Here is a 19,002-nt window from a genome sequence, read left to right as displayed (position 1 = left end):
TATGGAACCCATCTTCTTATCCCTTTTGAAATACGAACCCCAGTTTCTCATTTCTAGTCTTTTAGTACCTTTTTCTACATACAACCTTTCACTATAATTCTTCAGTTCAGTGACTGACAAATGTCTATGGTGATCTGAGACACAACATCCCATAAGGAAAATACCTTATTTTCCCTTATTCTGAGACATGATTAAGAGACTAATGAACCAGTTAGTTAATAACAAGTTTTCAGGGGAAAATACCCTGCCATATTAACTATATATTGATTATGAGATGCTTCGTGAAATCAAAAAAAAAAAAAAGAAGGCATATAATGTCTAGAATCAGGGATATTGGAAAACCCATTTAAATCATGTAGGTACTGTCTTAAAACTTACCTCCTCAATGAGGATCGACAACTCACTCTTAATTATGTTATTTTACCCTTCCCAGTTTGAACATGACCTTCTTTGAAAGGGACAGCAGCAAGAGAGGATCCACATACTTCCAATCTGTCCTTTGTTATCATCAGACCAGCTGACTCAGAGAGGGCCTAACACCTCCAAACCCAACCATAAAAGCTGTTTTGCTGCCCTCATTCATTTTCAGAAGAAATTATTATTCCTCCTTTCTCATTTCTTCTCTCCCCACCTGGCCTCACATGTCCCATCTACATTGAGAGCAGTTTATTTTTTTGTGGACATAGAAGGAGGCAGCAGCAATTTCTTTTCTCTACTCCTGCATTCCAGCGTTGGATATGCTCACGGAAATTTAGCCTTCTTGGCAACATTCCTACAGATCTGTGCAACTCCTTTGTATTCAACCTAACCAAAAAAAGTTAAGTGGATATTTTATAAGCTCTTTCTTCCACTCCCGGGGCAGGAAGATGAGCTGCATGTGACATGCAAAGGTCAAGGTGACCTCTTCAAGGAGAAAATTGTGCTACAGATCACAGCAGGGCAATGAAATCTTCTTCCACTTCTTTACATCCTAGTCTGAAAGGATTCACACGAAGGTTCTCAAGAAATTCTGAGTTCTTTGTGGCTTTCCCTATTAGTGTTCTCTGAACTTTCTGCTCAACTACTTGAGATTTTTTAAGCCCACCTACCTCTTCTCTGACAGCCCTCCTGATCTTGAGCTAAACTGCCCACAGAGAACCATCAATGATTAACATTTAGCCAGTGCCCAACATCTGCTCAGGCAGGATATAGGCTTAAGACTATTTAATTCCCAGAAACAACATAAAAGGTGATCACCACCCAGGAAGATTTTTAAAAGGATGACAGTTAGCACAAGTGGTCCCTGGTAAGATTTTTGTGCGACAGGATGAGGTGAAAAAGTCCTGTGGAAGAAAATGTTAGGGTTGAAGGTCACCGTGTGGGTAACCCAGGCCTGCTTGGCCACATGTCCCAGAACATAGCTTCTACATTGTCACACCTTTCCTTTCTTGATATGTGGACCTTGAGATTCTCTTTAAATTTAAAGTCTTTATATAATAACTCACTTAATAGTGGCAAGCTAGATAACAATGGTAGGAAAAAGGGAACAGGTATGTGAAACTCTATGTGTGGATTATAAATTAAATAAGGGAAAAAGTAATTAAAATGATCCCTTTGTTATTTTGAACAAGGAATGGAGGGGGCACAAAGTCCAATCTATACCATAGATTTCATTTAGTTTGGTTCTAAATTCTTAAGAGTTTTTAAGGGAAATAAGAGTTAAAATATGCAAATCTTACATTGATTGCCTTTAAAACTATCACTTGTGTTAGTTTATAGCAGGAAACATAAAAGTTTGAGATGTTTGCATATTCTCTGTAATAATCTATACTTTAGTCTTCCTTATGTACATAAAACAGGTATGTATTTATATGGGAAACAGGGGGATATCATGGCAAGAACGAGGCAAATTTAGATTTGAAACCTTCATCCACCTCTAGGCCATATGCTCTGCCACAAGATGCTAGTCTCAACTTTCTCATCTATATGACAGAGGAAACGAGCCTTTCTTATAGTGGGGAGAAAGCAATAATATATATTAAGTGCTTAGTAAAGTATCAGGTGGTAGGTGCTCAAAAAATATTCTTTGCAACTCCCACTCATACTACGTACAGAAGAGCTTTATAATCTTACAAGCTTGGTGGCCAGAGAGCAGATACTTTCCAGTATAAAATGCTCTATCTCCAAGTGGTGTCGAAGTAAAGCAAGGCCTGAGTAATCCAATGCCCACAAGAAGCAGACTCTAGTTGTAACAGTCTCTCTACCTAAAGTAAATTCTGTTAGATGAGATATGCAATCACCTTCACTGTCACATTAACACAAGCACCTGCAGAAACAAAGAACAGTCCACAGTTCACTCTGTTGATGTGCAAAGCTCCAGCACCTATGCTATAAATAATTAATGGCTTATTTTGAAAATCTAAAGCTCTTTTTTGAAGCCAGCTGTATTTTCCATGCAGTTTGGCAGTGGAGCATGGCTTTGGATTACAGGATTTCATACTGTGCTGCAAAATGAGTCTGGCCTACTCTGCCTCCATATCAACACTCTTTTCTACTGCTATCCTCCCAATTCTCTAAAGCACTGTGACAAACTGGCGGCCCATGGACAAATGACACTGTGTGGCCCAAAGACCTTATTTGCCCTGGCCCACTCACTTATCTTTTATATATATATATAATATATATATAATTATATATTATAATTATATTATATAATTTTATATATATTATATATATATAATATATCTTTTATATATATATATATTTTAATAGCAGGACATAAAATGCAAACATCCAGAATTCTGGCTTCTCTTGAAAAATTGGAAGAGTTAGAAACTGTCTATAAATCTTCACGTTGGCAAGTGTACAAGAGCTAAGAAGTGACAGCCCTCTTTGGATAGAATATGAACTCCCCATTTTACCAGTCTCTGCCACTCTCTATTGCCTTAGACCCTGTCTGCTGCACTCATTTCCATGAGTCACGTGATACGCCTCAACTGGCCCAGACAGTTTGTGTTGTCCAGCTCTGCTCAAGGCTTTTGACTTCAAGTTGTATGCTGATCTCAGGAGTGACAGCAAAAGAGAGGATAGGAGGAAAACAATGCAAATGGGCATTAATTAATTGTTAACCATTGCCAAATGGTTAGACAAAACAGATCTCTAAATGGGAGCCACTGCCAATAAAGTGTGAGCCACAGTGCCTGTAAGTGCTCAGTAAATACTGGCTGGCATTATAATTAGTATTATTATTTCACTGTATCTTATTGAACACTACAAAGATAATTTCAAAAGATAAACAGGTGATTAGACAAGAAATTTTTGAAAAATTAGAATGAGAGGGATTTGTATTATAAGACACCTGGGGTATATAATGAAGCTATAGTAACTAAATATTGGCATACTGATAAAAGCATAGGCAGATCAATGGTACAGAAAAGAAAGTCCTGAGACATACTCAAGCATGATAGGTAAGAATTTAATACATGATCAGATTGACATTTCACAGCAGAAGGAAGAACAGGTTAATCATTAACTGGTTCTGGGATAACTGATTAAATCCCAAAACTAAAAAAGTAGGGCACCTGGCTGGCTCAGTTGGTAGAGCATGTGTGACTCTTGATATTGGGGTTGCAGCATCATGAGTTCAAGACCCACGTTGGACATGGAGCCTCCTTATCAAAAAAAAAAAAAAAAAAAAAAAGGAAATTTCTAAAAAACTATAGAGAAGAGCACTAGAATAATTATTTGATCTTGAGGTGGGGAAAATCTTTCTAAGCATCAAAGTCAAGTGCAAAACCATAAAAAAAAGTTTGAAAGACCCGACAAGAGAAAAATAAAAACCAGTGCATACTAAAAAATGTAAAAGAAACCAACCCTGAACATCTAGAACTTATTCTATACTATATAGAACTATTCTATACTACAGAACAGTCAGCATTACAGAGGACTTGCTGTGTCAGGTGCGTACTCAGAGTATGGGAGATACCATCTTTCTGTATCCTCATGGTAATGGGCACTACAGATACTATTATTACCACCATTTTACAATTGAGGTTTATACACTGATAAAACAGTCTGTAAGCAAAGTCTGATAAGCCATTACCATGCTGCAGTGAAAAATTAGAAACTTTTTCTGAAAGCTAATGGTAAATATTTCAGTAAAAGTAACTGTTATGTTAGCGTGGTGAGATCATGGATGATGTTTTGTTTTGTCTTGGTTTTACAAGCTCCTCAGTGTTTTACATTACATTTATTTTTAGAGAAAATAGATACATCTTTAGAACAACCTCTTGTTTTATCTTGGCCAGAGCTTTCTTATCTTAGAGTAAAAACCCTGGGAGTTCTTTATAAAACAATAAAATGAGGGGAGCGGGGGAGAGCGATAACACTAAGTGAGGACCAAGAGCCAGGCACTGTAAGAGTTGATTTATCTGCATTATATTTCATCCTTACCTAAAGCCTATGAGGATAGGTGTATTTTTCTCCACTAACTGAAGAAAGAAGCCGAGACTCCCAAGGTTTCACTGAGCTTGCCAAACAGTTACATTGTTAGGATTGAAACACACCTTTAATATCTGGGCTCTCTCCACTGAATATCCCCCTAATTATCCATTGTGCCTTCTCCAACAAGGCTATATTAGTGTGGACTCAATCCTATGTGTATGGAACTTCATTTTCTGAAAGCAGTGATAAGTAGCAGAGACAAAAGGGTTGGTGTGAACCGCCTGATATCTCAGTGCCAGCTCTGGCTTGATCTCTAGCAAAGCACTAATCTCATAACTGCCAAATGTACAGGGCAGCACTGAGAAGAATGCCCCTTCAAACACCAGCAGATCAGACTCTTAGACCCTGCTGGTTTTTCAAATTTCAGAAAAGTCCCTAGATCTCATCTATTCAGCACTGCCATGATTCCTATCATCTTGAATACTTCAAACAGATGGGTGCCCACCCAGCTCTGAAACATTTCACAGCAACAAGGGTTTAAAAAAATTCAACTGGCAACCAATACCTATGCTTAACCTGTCATGGGAGGAAGTGTTCTAATGTCTTCAATATGTTGACCTCATTTAGAGTGAAATTCCTGTGAAAACAGGAGACATGAAGCACCCTGGGTAATCAGTCCTCATATCAGAGCATTTCATATTCCCAAACAGAACTAAGTATTAGTTCAGAATCACTCTCCCTAAACCTTCACTCACTTATTTATTCCTCTTTCAGTGCTTCTCTTGAATCTTCAAACATCAGACCTACCTAAAGAAGATTAAAAATGCACAAAAACTGGGATGCCTGGGTGGCTCAGTTGGTTAGGCATCTGACTTCGCCTCAGGTCATGATCTCGTGGTTCACGACTTCGAGCCCTGCACTGGGCTCTGGGCTGACAGCTCAGAGCCTGGAGCCTGCTTCAGATTCTATCTCCCTCTCTCTCTCTGCCCCTCCCCTGCTCTCTCTCTCTCTCTCACACACACACATACACACACGCTCTCTCTCTCAAAAATATAAATAAATAAGTAAATAAATCACAAAAACCTGTGCAAGAAAGAACAACTTGAAGTTCGGATATGTTTCAGGACTGTAGGTACTAAATTGCTAACTAACGTTTAGCTTGGGATTAGCTGAAAACTTTGGAATTTTTCACCTGGTTACTGAACATCTTAACATCATGTGATGTGTTCTCTTCCTTCAACATAACTGCACACCTCTTTTTTGAGATGCTTTCTTCTGGCTTTATATCAACCAATTAGTCTTTTAAAATCTGAATATTTATTCACTGATTAACAATTCATTCAGAAAACATTTAAAGACCACCTATTGTGTACCAGGCACTGTGATAGTTTCTGGAGAGACAAAAATAGGATCTCTGCCTTTAAGGAGCTAAAGGTCTAAAGGTGGAGATAAAGAGGTAAACAGACAATTTCCATGTTGATGTTCTTAGTGTTTTTGCAGAGGTATGAACCAGCACTACGAAAGTTTAGCAGAGGGGCTGGGGTACTGAGGGGAGACTTCGTGGAGGTAATGCTCAGGCAGAATCATTAAGGATCAGTAGGAGTTATTCAAGTGTTGGAAGGAAGTCACTCCAGGCAGGTTTAGGAAATTGGGAGAGCAAAAGTTGCCTGTGGAAAGCTGGTAGAAACTGATAATAGAGAGCTGGGTTCAGCATCTCTCTCTGTGGATAAGCTATTTAGTGATGCGTACACAATGTAACGATGATTATTTTTATTCATCCATCAACTTTTTGATAAGGGTGACTTGGTCCCAAACCAAATTTTAAAGAACGTTAATTTTTCAGATTTCTATGGCTGTTACTGATTATTTTAATAATGACTTTCCAAACACTTTCCATCCATACAGTATTATTATCTACAAGAACTTCTTTTACTAATGAAATGTATGCCAGTTTTTTCATATTAACCATAGAGCTGCAATAAAGCAAACTCTAGGCAAGCTCAACACCATGGCCAACAGGACTACCATCTTTTGACTGTCCTTGAGTGAATGGAAAGTGCAATGCTACTCTTCAATCACTGAGGGGTAAATGGTAAGAAGTCCATTTGTATCCTTGCTCTATTAGATGAAGGCACTGGTACATCACAACTGATTTTTAAGGAATGGAGAGAAGTGGTTAAAAAAAAAAGGAAGATGAAGGAAACATGGGTAGAGTGCTTCATAGCAAGTCCCGGGTGCCCAGACACAGAACGACAGAGGACCAACCTGCTCCCTAAGAAATGTTAACCCATAATACCAATTCCTTCACTTAACGTGAGAAATGATAGCTCTTCCTCTGATAATATCTCCTAGGCCAGGATCATAGTCCTCAAGCAGTTGGACTCCCAAAAAAGTACCAGGATACGGAGGACACTAGCTTTGAACAATAGTAGACAGCAGCAAAAAAATGAGTTTAAGTGTCATAATGTCTTTCCACTAAACTAAAGCTTTCAACAGCATTCATTCATTCATTCATTCACTCATTTTTTAAAAGTAGGCTCCATGGCCAATGTGGAACTTGAACTCACAATTCCGAGGCTGAGAGTCACACACTCTATTGACCGAGCCAGCCGGGAGCCTCTCAAACAACATTTAAAAGAATTAAAGAAACATGGCTAGAGTAGACAGATTCTTAGGGAAAATCAAAGATGAAAGGATGTAAATTAAGGTATAAGAGACAAATGTTCTTCCAGAAAGATGAACCCTAATAATATTTTATCCTCATGTTACAATTAATTAATAACGAGCCTTGCTAAGAACATATGTTACTTTTAAAAATAGGAATATGGGGTGCCTGGGTGGCTTAGTCAGTTAAGCATCCGACTCTTGATTTTTGGCTCAGGTCATAATCCCAGGCTCTCTACCGAGTGTGGAGCCTACTTAAGATTCTCTCTCCCTCTGCCCCTCCCCTGCTTACATGCATGTGTGCACGCTCTCTCAAATCAATCAATCTACCAATCAATAAATAAAAGAATATGATAGAAATAGATATACCTGGTCAAGGAACAATGTACAACACCATGAGAAATATATAACATCTTTCAGTTAAGCTCAATTATTTTATCTTGGAAGAAGAAATGATCAACTTATCTTTGAAAGTGAATGTTCAATTTATTTTTAAAATAGTTTACCTGATTTAAATAATTTAGGCACTTTTCAAGACACCAAAGGCAACAAATGCAAGATTTCAGCACACATCGAGCACAAGCATTCTCCTGGAAAGGACAAAAAATTGAAATAATTAAAAACCAACATACAGAATATTCTAAATATTAGAAAAATGAATAAAGTAAAAAAAATCACAATCTATGTTTCAAGACCTCCATACCCACCTACCCTCTTTTCCCTCAAAATGTAATGGTTAAATTATTTTTAATCAATTTAATTTGACACATATTTAGTACCTATTGCATGTAAGATAGAGTATGATACATGAGATCGGCAAGGAACTTATACTATAGTTGAAGGAAAAAAAGCTAAACATAAAAAAAGGTCAGAATCAGAATATGCGATTGATACTATGAGAGTGGAGAACAGAGAGAGATGACATCATCTGGGAGAAGGAAGAATCAAGGAAGGTTTCTAGGAAGAGGTGGCATATCATCTAACCCATGTTGAAATGCATGTTATCTCCACAGCCAGGGATAGGGAAGAGGTTCTAGGGAGGAAGGTGTGAATCAACACAGAGGGCGAGAAGCACAGGACATTTTGGGAAACCAGGGATATGATGGATTTTGCCAGAGCACAACGTAAGCAAGAGTGTGGGACAAGGCAGAAGGACTGGATTCTACTTTGCAAGGATTATGAAGAAAACATTCACAACTATGAACTGAACATGGTTGGGAGCTTTACTACAGGCAGAGCTAAGGTCTAGAATGTGACCACAGTTAAGTCCAGAAAAGAATTTTCTCCTTACCTTTCCTTTGAGCTGACTGTGAATGTACATAAGGATCATTCGTGGAATTTTGACTAATGTGATAATGAAAGATCCTTTTGCCACAGTACCAAGGTGATAACGAATAAGGCGATTCACTGATGCTAAAATAGGTGTAAATGGCAGATTCCTTTTATCCCTTTTTGAAAGATAACCAAAAAGACAATTAAAACAAAGGCTAAGTGCAGGAATGGTTTAGAGCCCAATGCAGTGAAAACAGTTCATTTAAGAAAAGTCTAGGTTTATGACAAAATGGCAAAGTAACATGTAACTAGTACAAATGCTATAGATGTACCAGATAAAATTAATGTTTCATTTCCTATGATAGTTTCATGGGGTTCTTATGCTCTAAGACTTTAAATAAAATGATACTGTGCTTTGAAAGCTTTTACTAGTAAATATTTATGGAGTTAAATGTACAATCAAAAAATGAAACTTAAAGAAGATGTACAATCGAGACCTGGTACCTCATTATAATAGAAAATTGTAAGGCCTACAAGCTTATATTCAGCTCTCAAGTTAGGAAAGAGAGTCACAATACTTGTTCTGATCCAAACAAATTAAAAAGGCTTATTGTCCTTTGATGGACCTTTATATAATGCCAAAGTACATAAGACACTGTAAGATTTATTCTCCGGCTAAATAGAATTGAAGTTCTATCATGACCTGCTGTTCTGATTAATTTTTTGAGAAACTTACAGAGCAGTAGAAAGATTAAAATCACTGCCTCCCATTTTACTACCCACCAGAATCATCAGCTCTAACATTTTGTCATATTTGCTTCCAATTACTTTTTATTTCATTTTATTTTTTTTAATTTTAACTTGTTTTATTTTTTATTTCTTTAAGTTTACATCCAAATTAGTTAGCATATAATGCAACAATGATTTCAGGAGTAGATTCCTTAGTGCCCCTTACCCATTTAGCCCATCTCCCCTCCCACAACCCCTCCATAACCCTCAGTTTGCTCTCCATATTTATGAATCTCTTCTGTTTTGTCCCGCTCCCTGGTTTTATATTAGTTTTGTTTCCTTCCCTTATGTTCATCTGTTTTCTCTCTTAAAGTCCTCATATGAGTGAAGTCATAGGATTTCTGTCTTTCTCTGACTAATTTCACTTAGCCTAATACCCTCCACTTCCATCCATGTAGTTGCAAATGGCAAGATTTCATTCTTTTTGATTGCTGAGTAATACTCCATTGTGTGTGTGTGTGTGTGTGTGTGTGTGTGTGTGTGTGTGTGTATACATACACACCCCACATCTTCTTTATCCATTCATCCATCGGTGGACATTTGGGCTCTTTCCATACTTTGGCTATTGTTGATAGTGCTGCTATAAACATGGGGGTGCATGTGTCCCTTGGAAACAGCACACCTATATCCCATGGATAAATGCCTAGTAGTGCAATTGCTGGGTCGTAGGGTAGTTCTATTTTTAGTTTTTTGAGGAAGCTCCATACTGTTTTCCAGAGTGGCTGCACCAGCTTGCATTCCCAATATTCGCTTCCAAATATTTTTTAAAGAAATGAAACTGTTTACCAGCTTCCGTTCCATTTCCTTCAAGCACAATCACTTAGATGATCTTAAGTTTTCCGACAAGTATCAATTCTCACCTGGTAAAATAGTAGGTTACCACAGCTCCTGCCACAGTCATCTGCTGACACGCTAGAATAAATTCACTGATCCAAATCAGGCCCACCACATGGTACCACCACATATACTGCAGAGGCCCAGAAACTCTGAACTCCACAAAGCCTTGGTCATTCTGAACAGCGCTGCCTAGGAAAATATCCAGGAAGGAAAGAAGAAGCACATAAAGTACAAACCAAGAAATATGGCTATTGAATATAAGAGATGAAACTAATTTCCAAAAATAGGCCCCTTCCCCCAAACCACAAACTTTATGATCACAGTGCTCTTTAATTAACAGACAAAATTACTTATCACTTGAAAAGTTGTGAAGCCAGACATTGTACAAGTAAGCATTTTGTTTTCCCCAAAGGCATCATATAGCTTTTAAAAGGTGTTCTATTTGAATATAGTTCCATCACATCAGTTAATTTAGGCATGAATTTTCAAACTTCAATTTTTTTGTAGCTATTTTATTACTCTTCCAATAATTATAGACCTAAGTTATTTGCAAAATACAGAAATTAATATTATATTCAATTGGTAAATGCATGCTGAATGGCCAGAGAAGTTACATACAAACTTACTACCCTTACACCACTCCTCACAATTAATTCCATTTAAGTGTAAACTTTGATATATTTTTTATATGAAATTTATTGTCAAATTGGTTTCCATACAACACCCAGTGCTCATCCCATCAATGCCCATCACCCACTTTCCCCTCCCTCCCACCCCCTATCAACCCTCAGTTTGTTCTCAGTATTTAAGAGTCTCTTATGGTTTGCCTCCTTCCCTCTCTGTAACTTTTTTCCCCCCTCCCCCTCCCCCATGATCTTCTGTTATGTTTCTCAGGATCCACATAAGAGTGAAAACATATGGTATCTGTCTTTCTCTCATATTAAGAGTGGCCCCAACAAGTCTGAGAGTCTAACTCTGAACAGTATCATCACCAGGAATTCTACCTAGGTTCAGATCTTTTCCAAACTAGAGAATCCCAAGGAAGTAAGTTGATTTGGGCCGTAATGGGAGTTTAAGGCAGTTCCAGAGAGCTCTGCATTCATTTGTTCATCTTAGAATCAGTCCAAAAGTCTGAATCAGTACTGGAGTTTACTTCAAAGCCATGAACTGGTTTAGATCTACTTTGCTAGGATGATCTAAAAATCATGAATTAGGAATGGGTTGTTGAAGAGCCATAACCACGCTGGTTCTGACGGCTGTTAGACCTTGGTCAATAAATGTCTTAAGAATTATAGCTGATGTTTTAAAATATTTTAATGCAAATCAAATTCATCACTATGAGAAAGAAGCAACATAGCTTCTTACCAGCGGTGCCAAGAAAAAGAAGTGTCATGATCCAGTATGCCCAAAATAAGACAAGAGCAAAGAAAGTCCAAAAGGGTTGGAAGACTAGTAGCGGCAAGTGAATGAAGACCTTGCCAGCCACGTGGAACAAGGCGATGGTGAGTGCGACACGTTTGCGCATAACCAGCATTATCAGGAACAAGAGAACCTGTATGGAGAGAATGCAGAGAAAGGTCCCAGTTATCGCTATAAGCAGTAAAAACAGAAACTGAAACAGGGTGGAAATTCCTTCATTTCAAATCAGGGAAGGATTATTCTCTGAATCCCAATAATACTTTATCCGTCTTGCAGCACTTAGCATCCTCAACTGAATATTGAAAATGTTCTTAAAGCAGCACACAAAAGGATTTCTCAATGTATTAATAAGTCTTTCGAGTTCTTCTACCTTTCCTTTTCTACTCATTATGAATCAAAATGTGTTGTTTGCCCATCAAGATGAGGCTTTTAATTTATTTGAATACATACATGCTTGTCACTATGAAAATAGGGGAGAAGACCATATGCCATGACTACAAAAGCACAGGAGGTATTTGTACCTCATTTCCTTTATCAGACCAAGAGTTCCTAGGGGCACCTGAGTGGCTCAGTCGGTTAAGCATCTGACTTGGCTCAGGTCATGATCCCACAGCTCGTGGGTTTGAGCCTCGCATCAGGCTATCTGCTATCAGCAAACGGACCCGGCTTGGGATCCTCTGTCCCCCCGCTCTCTGACCCTCCCCAACTCATGCAGGCACGTGCTATCTCTCAAAAATAAACATAAGAGGGGTGCCTGGGTGGCTCAGTTGGTTGTGTCCGACTTCGGCTCAGGTCATGATCTCACGGTTCATGAGTTCGAGCTCCATGTCTGGCTCTGTGCTGACAGCTTAGAGCTTGGAGCCTGTTTTGGATTCTGTGTCTCCCCATCTCTCTGCCCCTTCCCTGCTCATACTCTCTCTCCTCTCTCTCTCTCAAAAACAAATAAAAATCGCTCTCTCTCTCTCTCTCTCTATAATAAAAATTAAAAAAATAAATAAATAAACATAAGAAAAAAAAGAGCACCTACAGAGCACAGTCCATGTCGCATTTACCTCCTGCCCCCCCTCATCGTGGTCTGAGTGAGAGCAGGTGAACTGTACTTAAAAAAAAAAAAAACAAAATTGTACTGTGGGATGCCTGGGTGGCTCAGTCAGTTAAGCATCCGACTTCAGCTCAGGTCATGATCTCACGGTTCATGAGTTCGAGCCCCGCATCAGACTCTGTGCTGACAGCTCAGAGCCTGGAGCCTGCTTCAGATGCTGTGTCTTCCTCTCTCTTTGCTCCTCCCCTGCTCACGCTCTCTCTCTTTCTCTCTCTCTCTCTCTCAAAAATAAACATTAAAAAAAACTATACTTAAAAATGATTAGTAAATATTTACATAATAATAACAAACAAATACCTTTTGGCACCAATGGTTTTATGGTGGCTTCATTTTTTTACTTCTAAAGCTCAACTAAAAGCTTGGGATTGGTCCAAGAAGTGGTCTGAGATTGTGTTCCTTTTTTTTTTTTTTCAGAGAGGAGAAGGAGACAGACCAAAGATATAAATACATATTATATAACCACATGTTCATTAGTAATTTACTGTATAGTGCCCAGGCAGCAAAGATCACTTTTATTTGGAATAATGTTGTTAAAAATTTAAAAAGGAAAAAAAAAGTTTAAAGGGAAAACATGGGAAGATAATTAGCAAACAGGTAAATGAAACGATATGTATATTTCCTAACATACTTTAGTAAAGAAACCCATTTTTTTAAAAAGGAATTGTATTATGAAAATAATATGTTCTTCTTAACAAATGATAATGTGAATATTCTAAGTGAAAATCCTCTCTCAACAAGCGGGCAGTACAGAATAAAACGTTCCATTAGGAAAGCCTTCTGAAGACTCTTTAGTGTTCCATACCATGGGGCAGTTTTTATCTAAGGGAGATCGGGGTTAGGCATGCAATAGCCAGAGGTGAGTTTCTGCTTCATTAATGATCCCTGTGAATAAAAACACAAACCTAGAAGATAGCTGGCCCAAGTCCATACTCACTGTGAACACTGTGGCTGAAATGGCATAGATGAGGAGAGCCCGAAGATTGTCTTCAGCTATCTGAAGCTGTTCAGGAATAACTGTTTCTTTGGGAGACTTTCTTTGCTTTGCATACAGCCACCATAGTACACCTGTGCCACCTGGGTTCAAAAAACAATTGTTTTGGAAATAACTAGCACAAGAAAATGTGTTAACATTAATCTTCACTTTCCTGGACCCTTCCTACATAACACCGGGGGACTAACATGGCAACAATCCATTTGGCTGGGAGGTGTGTGGCTGTAACTTTTTGCAGGCATAAGGGAAGCTCCATTTACTCCATTTTCATCATGCACACTAGGTTACTAAGACATCTTTCAGTGTATCAAATAAACATCCTTCAACTGTATCTATTATTGGCTCTGAAGCTCAGAGAGAGCCTACAAAGACAGGCACCCCAAGAGGAACTGATCATAAAGAGACTCAGCACCTGTTGAGAGCTGGGGAGTTTGTACGAAGCAAGTAAGGGTCACAGAAATCAGCAATGAAGCTGAGGAAGGCAAAGATCTTTTCTATTGGGCCATCACAGAAACCCCCCTGCCTCGTGCTAAAACAGTTATGCAGTTGATTCAGTACCAATGAGCAAATGAAGATCAAAGACTTGGTTCCCACCAAAAGTGGGAAAAAGATAGGAAATCTTTGATAGCTTAATAGAAGTGTGTGCCAGAGATGGGAGTTGTTCTCCTCATCACTGGTTCAGAGTTCAAGAACTAGACAGAAGAGGGGGGCAACCCGCCTCCACAGAAGAGGGTTGCATCAGACACCTTCATTCTGAGTGCCCAGAGCCATCTACCCATCTAGGTACTGGGGACAGAGCTGTGAACAAAACCCAGTCCCCACCCTTGTCCTCCATGGAGCTTATACAGTAATAAGGAAACAAACAAACAAATAAGGAAGTAAGTAAAAATAAAGAATATGAAGTCTAAGAAAAAAAAGTCACTTTTTAATAGGGATAGAAAGTGCTGGGGTTGGGAAAGCATTGTGAGAAGATGAGTAAGCAAGGTCTCAGTGGTGAGATGTTATCTGAGCAAAAGAATCAAAGACAGGGAGAAAACAATCTATAAAAGTATCTAAGGAAAGGGGTGCCTGGGTGGATTAGTCAGTTGAGCCTCTGACTTTGGCTCTGGCTATGATATCATGGTTCGTGAGTTTGAGCCCTACATCAGACTCTATGCTGACAGTGCAGAGCCTGCTTCAGACCCTCTGTCTCCCCACCCCCACCTCTCTCTCAAAAAGAAATAAAAACATTAAAAAAAAAAACAAAAACAAACAACATCTAAGGAAAGGATGTTCCAGGCAAGAGGTGATAGCAAATTCTAAGATGCTGATATGGGACCATGCCTGGCAGGAGAGAAAGGAGGAGGGCCACTGTGGCTACAGCAACTAGCAAGGGGCAGAGTAGGAAGAGTGGCGGGCTGGGGGGCACCGGGCACCAGATCATACTGTCAGGCCTTGTAGGCCACGGTAAGGAAATGGAAGATTCAGAGTAAAGATATGTATGTGTGGGCAGACAAGATAAACGTCTGGGAGAAGACAAATAGGGCTGAGATCTGTGCAAATCAACATGACCTCCACCTGCGCTCAAGTAAACACTGAATAGTGTCAAAGGGAAATTCCAACTCTACCTGGTGACAAATAGCAAGCAAGAATTATTTTCTACTGAAGATGAGTAAACAAACTTCAACAACCACCAGTCTATGAAAAACATTTGAAAAAGGGAAATATTTCCATTTTGAAATCTTAAAGAAAATTGTAGCAGCCTCAAAAAAATGGAATAAAATATGTTCTCTGCAAACAGGAATAAAAAGTGAGGAGAGGAAAGGCAAACACAAATGAGAAAGAAAAACAGAAAACAGAATGAGTTAATAATGAAGACATCAAGGAGGATACTGTCCACAACAGCCGCAGCAGACATCATTTATTAAACATGTAAATCTGTGTCGGGGGGGGGGGCACCTGGGTGGCTCAGTCGGTTAAGCACCCAACTCTTGATTTACACTCAAGTCATGATCTCGAGGTTTTTGAGTTTGAGCCCCGTGTCAGGAGCTGCACTAACAGCATAGAGCCTGCTTACGATTCTCTCTCTCTCTCTCTCTCTCTCTCTCTCTCTCTTCCTCTCTCCTTCTCTTTCTCTCTCTCAAAATAAATACACTTAGGGGCGCCTGGGTGGCTCGGTCGGTTTAGCGTCTGACTTCAGCTCAGGTCGTGATCTCATAGTCTGTGAGTTCAAGCCCCGCGTCAGGCTCGGTGCTGACAGCTCGGAGCCTGGAGCCTGCTTCGGATTCTGTGTCTCCCTCTCTCTCCCCGCCCCTCCCCTGCTCATGCTCTGTCTCTCTCTCTCTCAAAAGTGAATAAATCTAAAAAAAAAAAAAACCTTAAAAAAATAAATAAATACACTTCAAAATAAATAAATAAATAAATTTGTGTCAGGAACCGTACAACAGATGTGACCAAACTGAATCACTATGATACCATTAAGTAGGTAATACAAGTCCCATCTTATACATAATAAATACAATCAAAATTCAGGAAAGTTAAGTAACATGCCAAATGTCACATACCAAGTAAGTGGCAGAACTGGAATTCAAATCTACTTTTATTATAAAAAATTCTCCATATATTATAAACTGAATGTTTGTGTCCCCATAAAACTCATATATTGACATCCCAATCCTTAATGTGATCATTGGTATTTGGAATTGAGTGTTTGGAGGATGATGAGGTCATGAGAGTGGAGCCCTCATGAATGGGATTAGCGCCCTTATAAAGCAGACCTCAGAGAGCTCCTCCCTGCTTGCACCACGTGAGAACATAGCAAGATGATGGCTGGATACAGGAAGCCAGCCCTCGCCAGATACCGAACCTGCACATGCCTGGATCTGGCCTTCCTAGCCTCCAGAACTGTAAGAAGTAAATGTTCCCTGTTGATAAGGCATCCAGTCAATGGTACTTTGTAATAGCAGCCCAAAAGTGACTAAGACACCATCACTAGAACTGGATACAAAGGTCACAAGTAGAAATGAAAAGAAATATGGCTGGGAGAAGGAAGAACCGGAATAATAGAAAGAAGTAGTCATGTACAGAACCAGCAGTGAGGAAAACTAAATCAGTGATATGGAAGATACGCTCGAAGAACACTTCCTGAATACAAGGAAAATGTTATCAGGATTAAAATGATAATTTAGAAGATGATAGCAAAAGAATGAACAATGGTCCTAAGAAGAAAACCACTAGAACAGAAACAATAATCAAATACAGAAATAAGAAAACTTACTTCTGTGTTGGAAAATATCTGCCCCCCCCCCCAAAAAAAAGAGATCATAGGCAAACTTAAAGATTCAGAACTAGATAGAAACTTTAAATTATAAGAATAAGTTAAGGGGTGTCTGGGTGGCTTAGTCGGTCAAGCGTCTGATTCTTGATTTCAGCTCAGAAATAAAATTAGGCTGGTCTCCAAAAAGTAAAGTACAGACACTGGGAACGTGTTGCACCTCAAGAATTTTACATGCAACAGATTCAATATTCACATGTAAGGCAAAAATAATCTTAGATAATCAAGAGTTGAGAAAATATACGACCCACAATTGCCTCGTGAATAAGTTACTCGAATTCAGATTCTCGTCAAAACAAAGACGAACCAAAATTTAGAACTCAAGAATGAAGTTTTACAAAAATAGTTCTCACTAAAACTAGGACAGAAGAATGTAATAAACTTAAATGTAATTATGAAACATTTCAAGGCAAAGCAAAAATTCTTTAAAAGGGTACAATGTATTAAATAATATTTTAATTTTAAAATAACTTGATTGCAAAAACACAGATTATTTGGTAACAGTTATAAAGTGGGAGACAGGTTGGAAAGAAAGAAGTTTATGTTGAATTTAAACGAAGTGGAGGAAAACTCAACACATATTCCTTCATTTCAGCCTTTAAAAATTACAGAATTAAAAAAAAATTATTTAATGTTTATTTTTGAGAGAAAGTATATGAGCGGGAGAGGGGCAGAGAGAGAGGGAGACACAGAGTCCAAAGCAGGCTCCAGGCTCTGAGCTGCCAGCACAGAGCCTGATGCGAGACTCAAACTCACAAACCGTGAGATCATGACCTAAGCCGAGATCAGACACTTAACTGACTGAGCCATCCAGGCACCCCTAAAAATTATGGAATTTAAAAATTTTATAGGATAGAATTCTATAGAATGAGCCATTCAAAAATTATAGGATTCTAGATTAAAGAATATTTTCTGAAACTATATAGGTTACCAACTGTAGAAGTAAAAAATAAAATATATGTTGGGGTGCCCAGGTGGCTCAGTTGGTTAAGCGTTCGACTATTGACTTTGGCTCGGTATCTCATGGTTCATGAGTCAAGCCCGACATCAGGCTCTGCTCTGGTAGTGCACAGCCTGCTTGGGATTCTCTCTCCCTCTCTCTTTGCCCTTTGCAACCCCCTTCAAAGTAAATAAATAAACACTAAAAAAAAATTACTAAAAAATACACACACACACGGCATATATATATGCCATCCAAAGCAAGGGTGACAATAACCAAAGAAAGCACAATCCATATTGTAAAGATAGGGAAAACAACATAAAAAAGCACAGACTTAAGGAAAACATAAAAGAGATGACATCAGTAAGACCAAACATAGCAGACAGGATCATAAGTGTAATGGGGACAAACTCCCCTAATAAAAAAGTTTCACAATGAGTTAAACTATTTCATTTTAAAAAGCAGTGAAAAAAAGCATTAAAAAATATATATATATGTACATGTATATATATATCTGTATTATATATATGTATTCTGAATACATTATATATATATATATATATATATATATATATATATATATATATATATATATAATGTATTCTGAATTTCAAGTTGCTAATAGTGGTCAACAGAAGGGAAGTAGGGTTCCTGAAAAATTTAAAAGCAAAAGTAAATTCTCTTTAAAGAAAAGAGGTGGTATGTGAAAATAAAACTTTTTTCTTTTTTTATATTTCTATTTTCAGCCATAGAAGTAGTTAGATACCATTAGTAGGTGTCACATTTATGATTGGGAGGGGGGAGAAATTATTATTTTCAAAAAAGACAATAAACATACAAATCCCATAAGGTTTCATTAGAAATAGTAAAACAGGGGCGCCTGGGTGGCTCAGTTGGTTGGGCATCCGACTTCGGCTCAGGTCATGATCTCGTGGTTCATGAGTTTGGGCCCCACATCCGGCTCTGTGCTGACAGGTCAGAGCCTGGAGCCTGCTTGGGATTCTGTGTCTCCCTCTCTCTCTGCCCCACCCCTGCTCATGCTCTGTCTCTCTCTTTCAAAAATAAATAAACATTAAAAATTAAAAAAATAGTAAAACAAAAACATTAAACAAAATAGAATGCCAATAGAAAAATGAGTAATGAAATTTTACACACATAAAATTATCCTCCCAGAAATATTTTAACCAGAAAGAATTTCAACACCTTAAAATGGTAGATCAGGCCTTTAAAAAGTCCAAGATAGGGGCGCCTGG

General features: G+C 38.5%; 1 protein-coding gene across 3 annotated transcripts in view; it reads right to left on the bottom strand.

The window, feature by feature from the left end:
• The window catches only part of SLC44A1 (solute carrier family 44 member 1), a 200,313-nt gene that overhangs the window by 63,044 nt on the left and 118,267 nt on the right, over positions 1-19,002 (bottom strand). For all 3 annotated transcript variants that reach the window (XM_030293175.1, XM_030293174.2, XM_030293173.1), the window contains exons 8-12: positions 13,440-13,579; positions 11,350-11,536; positions 10,008-10,173; positions 8,378-8,534; positions 7,593-7,676 (exon numbers count right to left, since the gene is read on the bottom strand). In XM_030293175.1, the coding sequence (XP_030149035.1) occupies positions 7,593-7,676; positions 8,378-8,534; positions 10,008-10,173; positions 11,350-11,536; positions 13,440-13,579 (734 nt within the window). The remainder of the gene's footprint in view (positions 1-7,592; positions 7,677-8,377; positions 8,535-10,007; positions 10,174-11,349; positions 11,537-13,439; positions 13,580-19,002) is intronic.

The sequence above is a fragment of the Lynx canadensis genome, chromosome D4, assembly GCF_007474595.2.
Source record: "Lynx canadensis isolate LIC74 chromosome D4, mLynCan4.pri.v2, whole genome shotgun sequence".
In the NCBI taxonomy this organism is placed as follows: Eukaryota; Metazoa; Chordata; class Mammalia; order Carnivora; family Felidae; genus Lynx; species Lynx canadensis.
The sequence above is the reverse complement of the archived record's forward strand: the minus strand, read 5'-3'. Positions and strand labels throughout refer to the sequence as shown.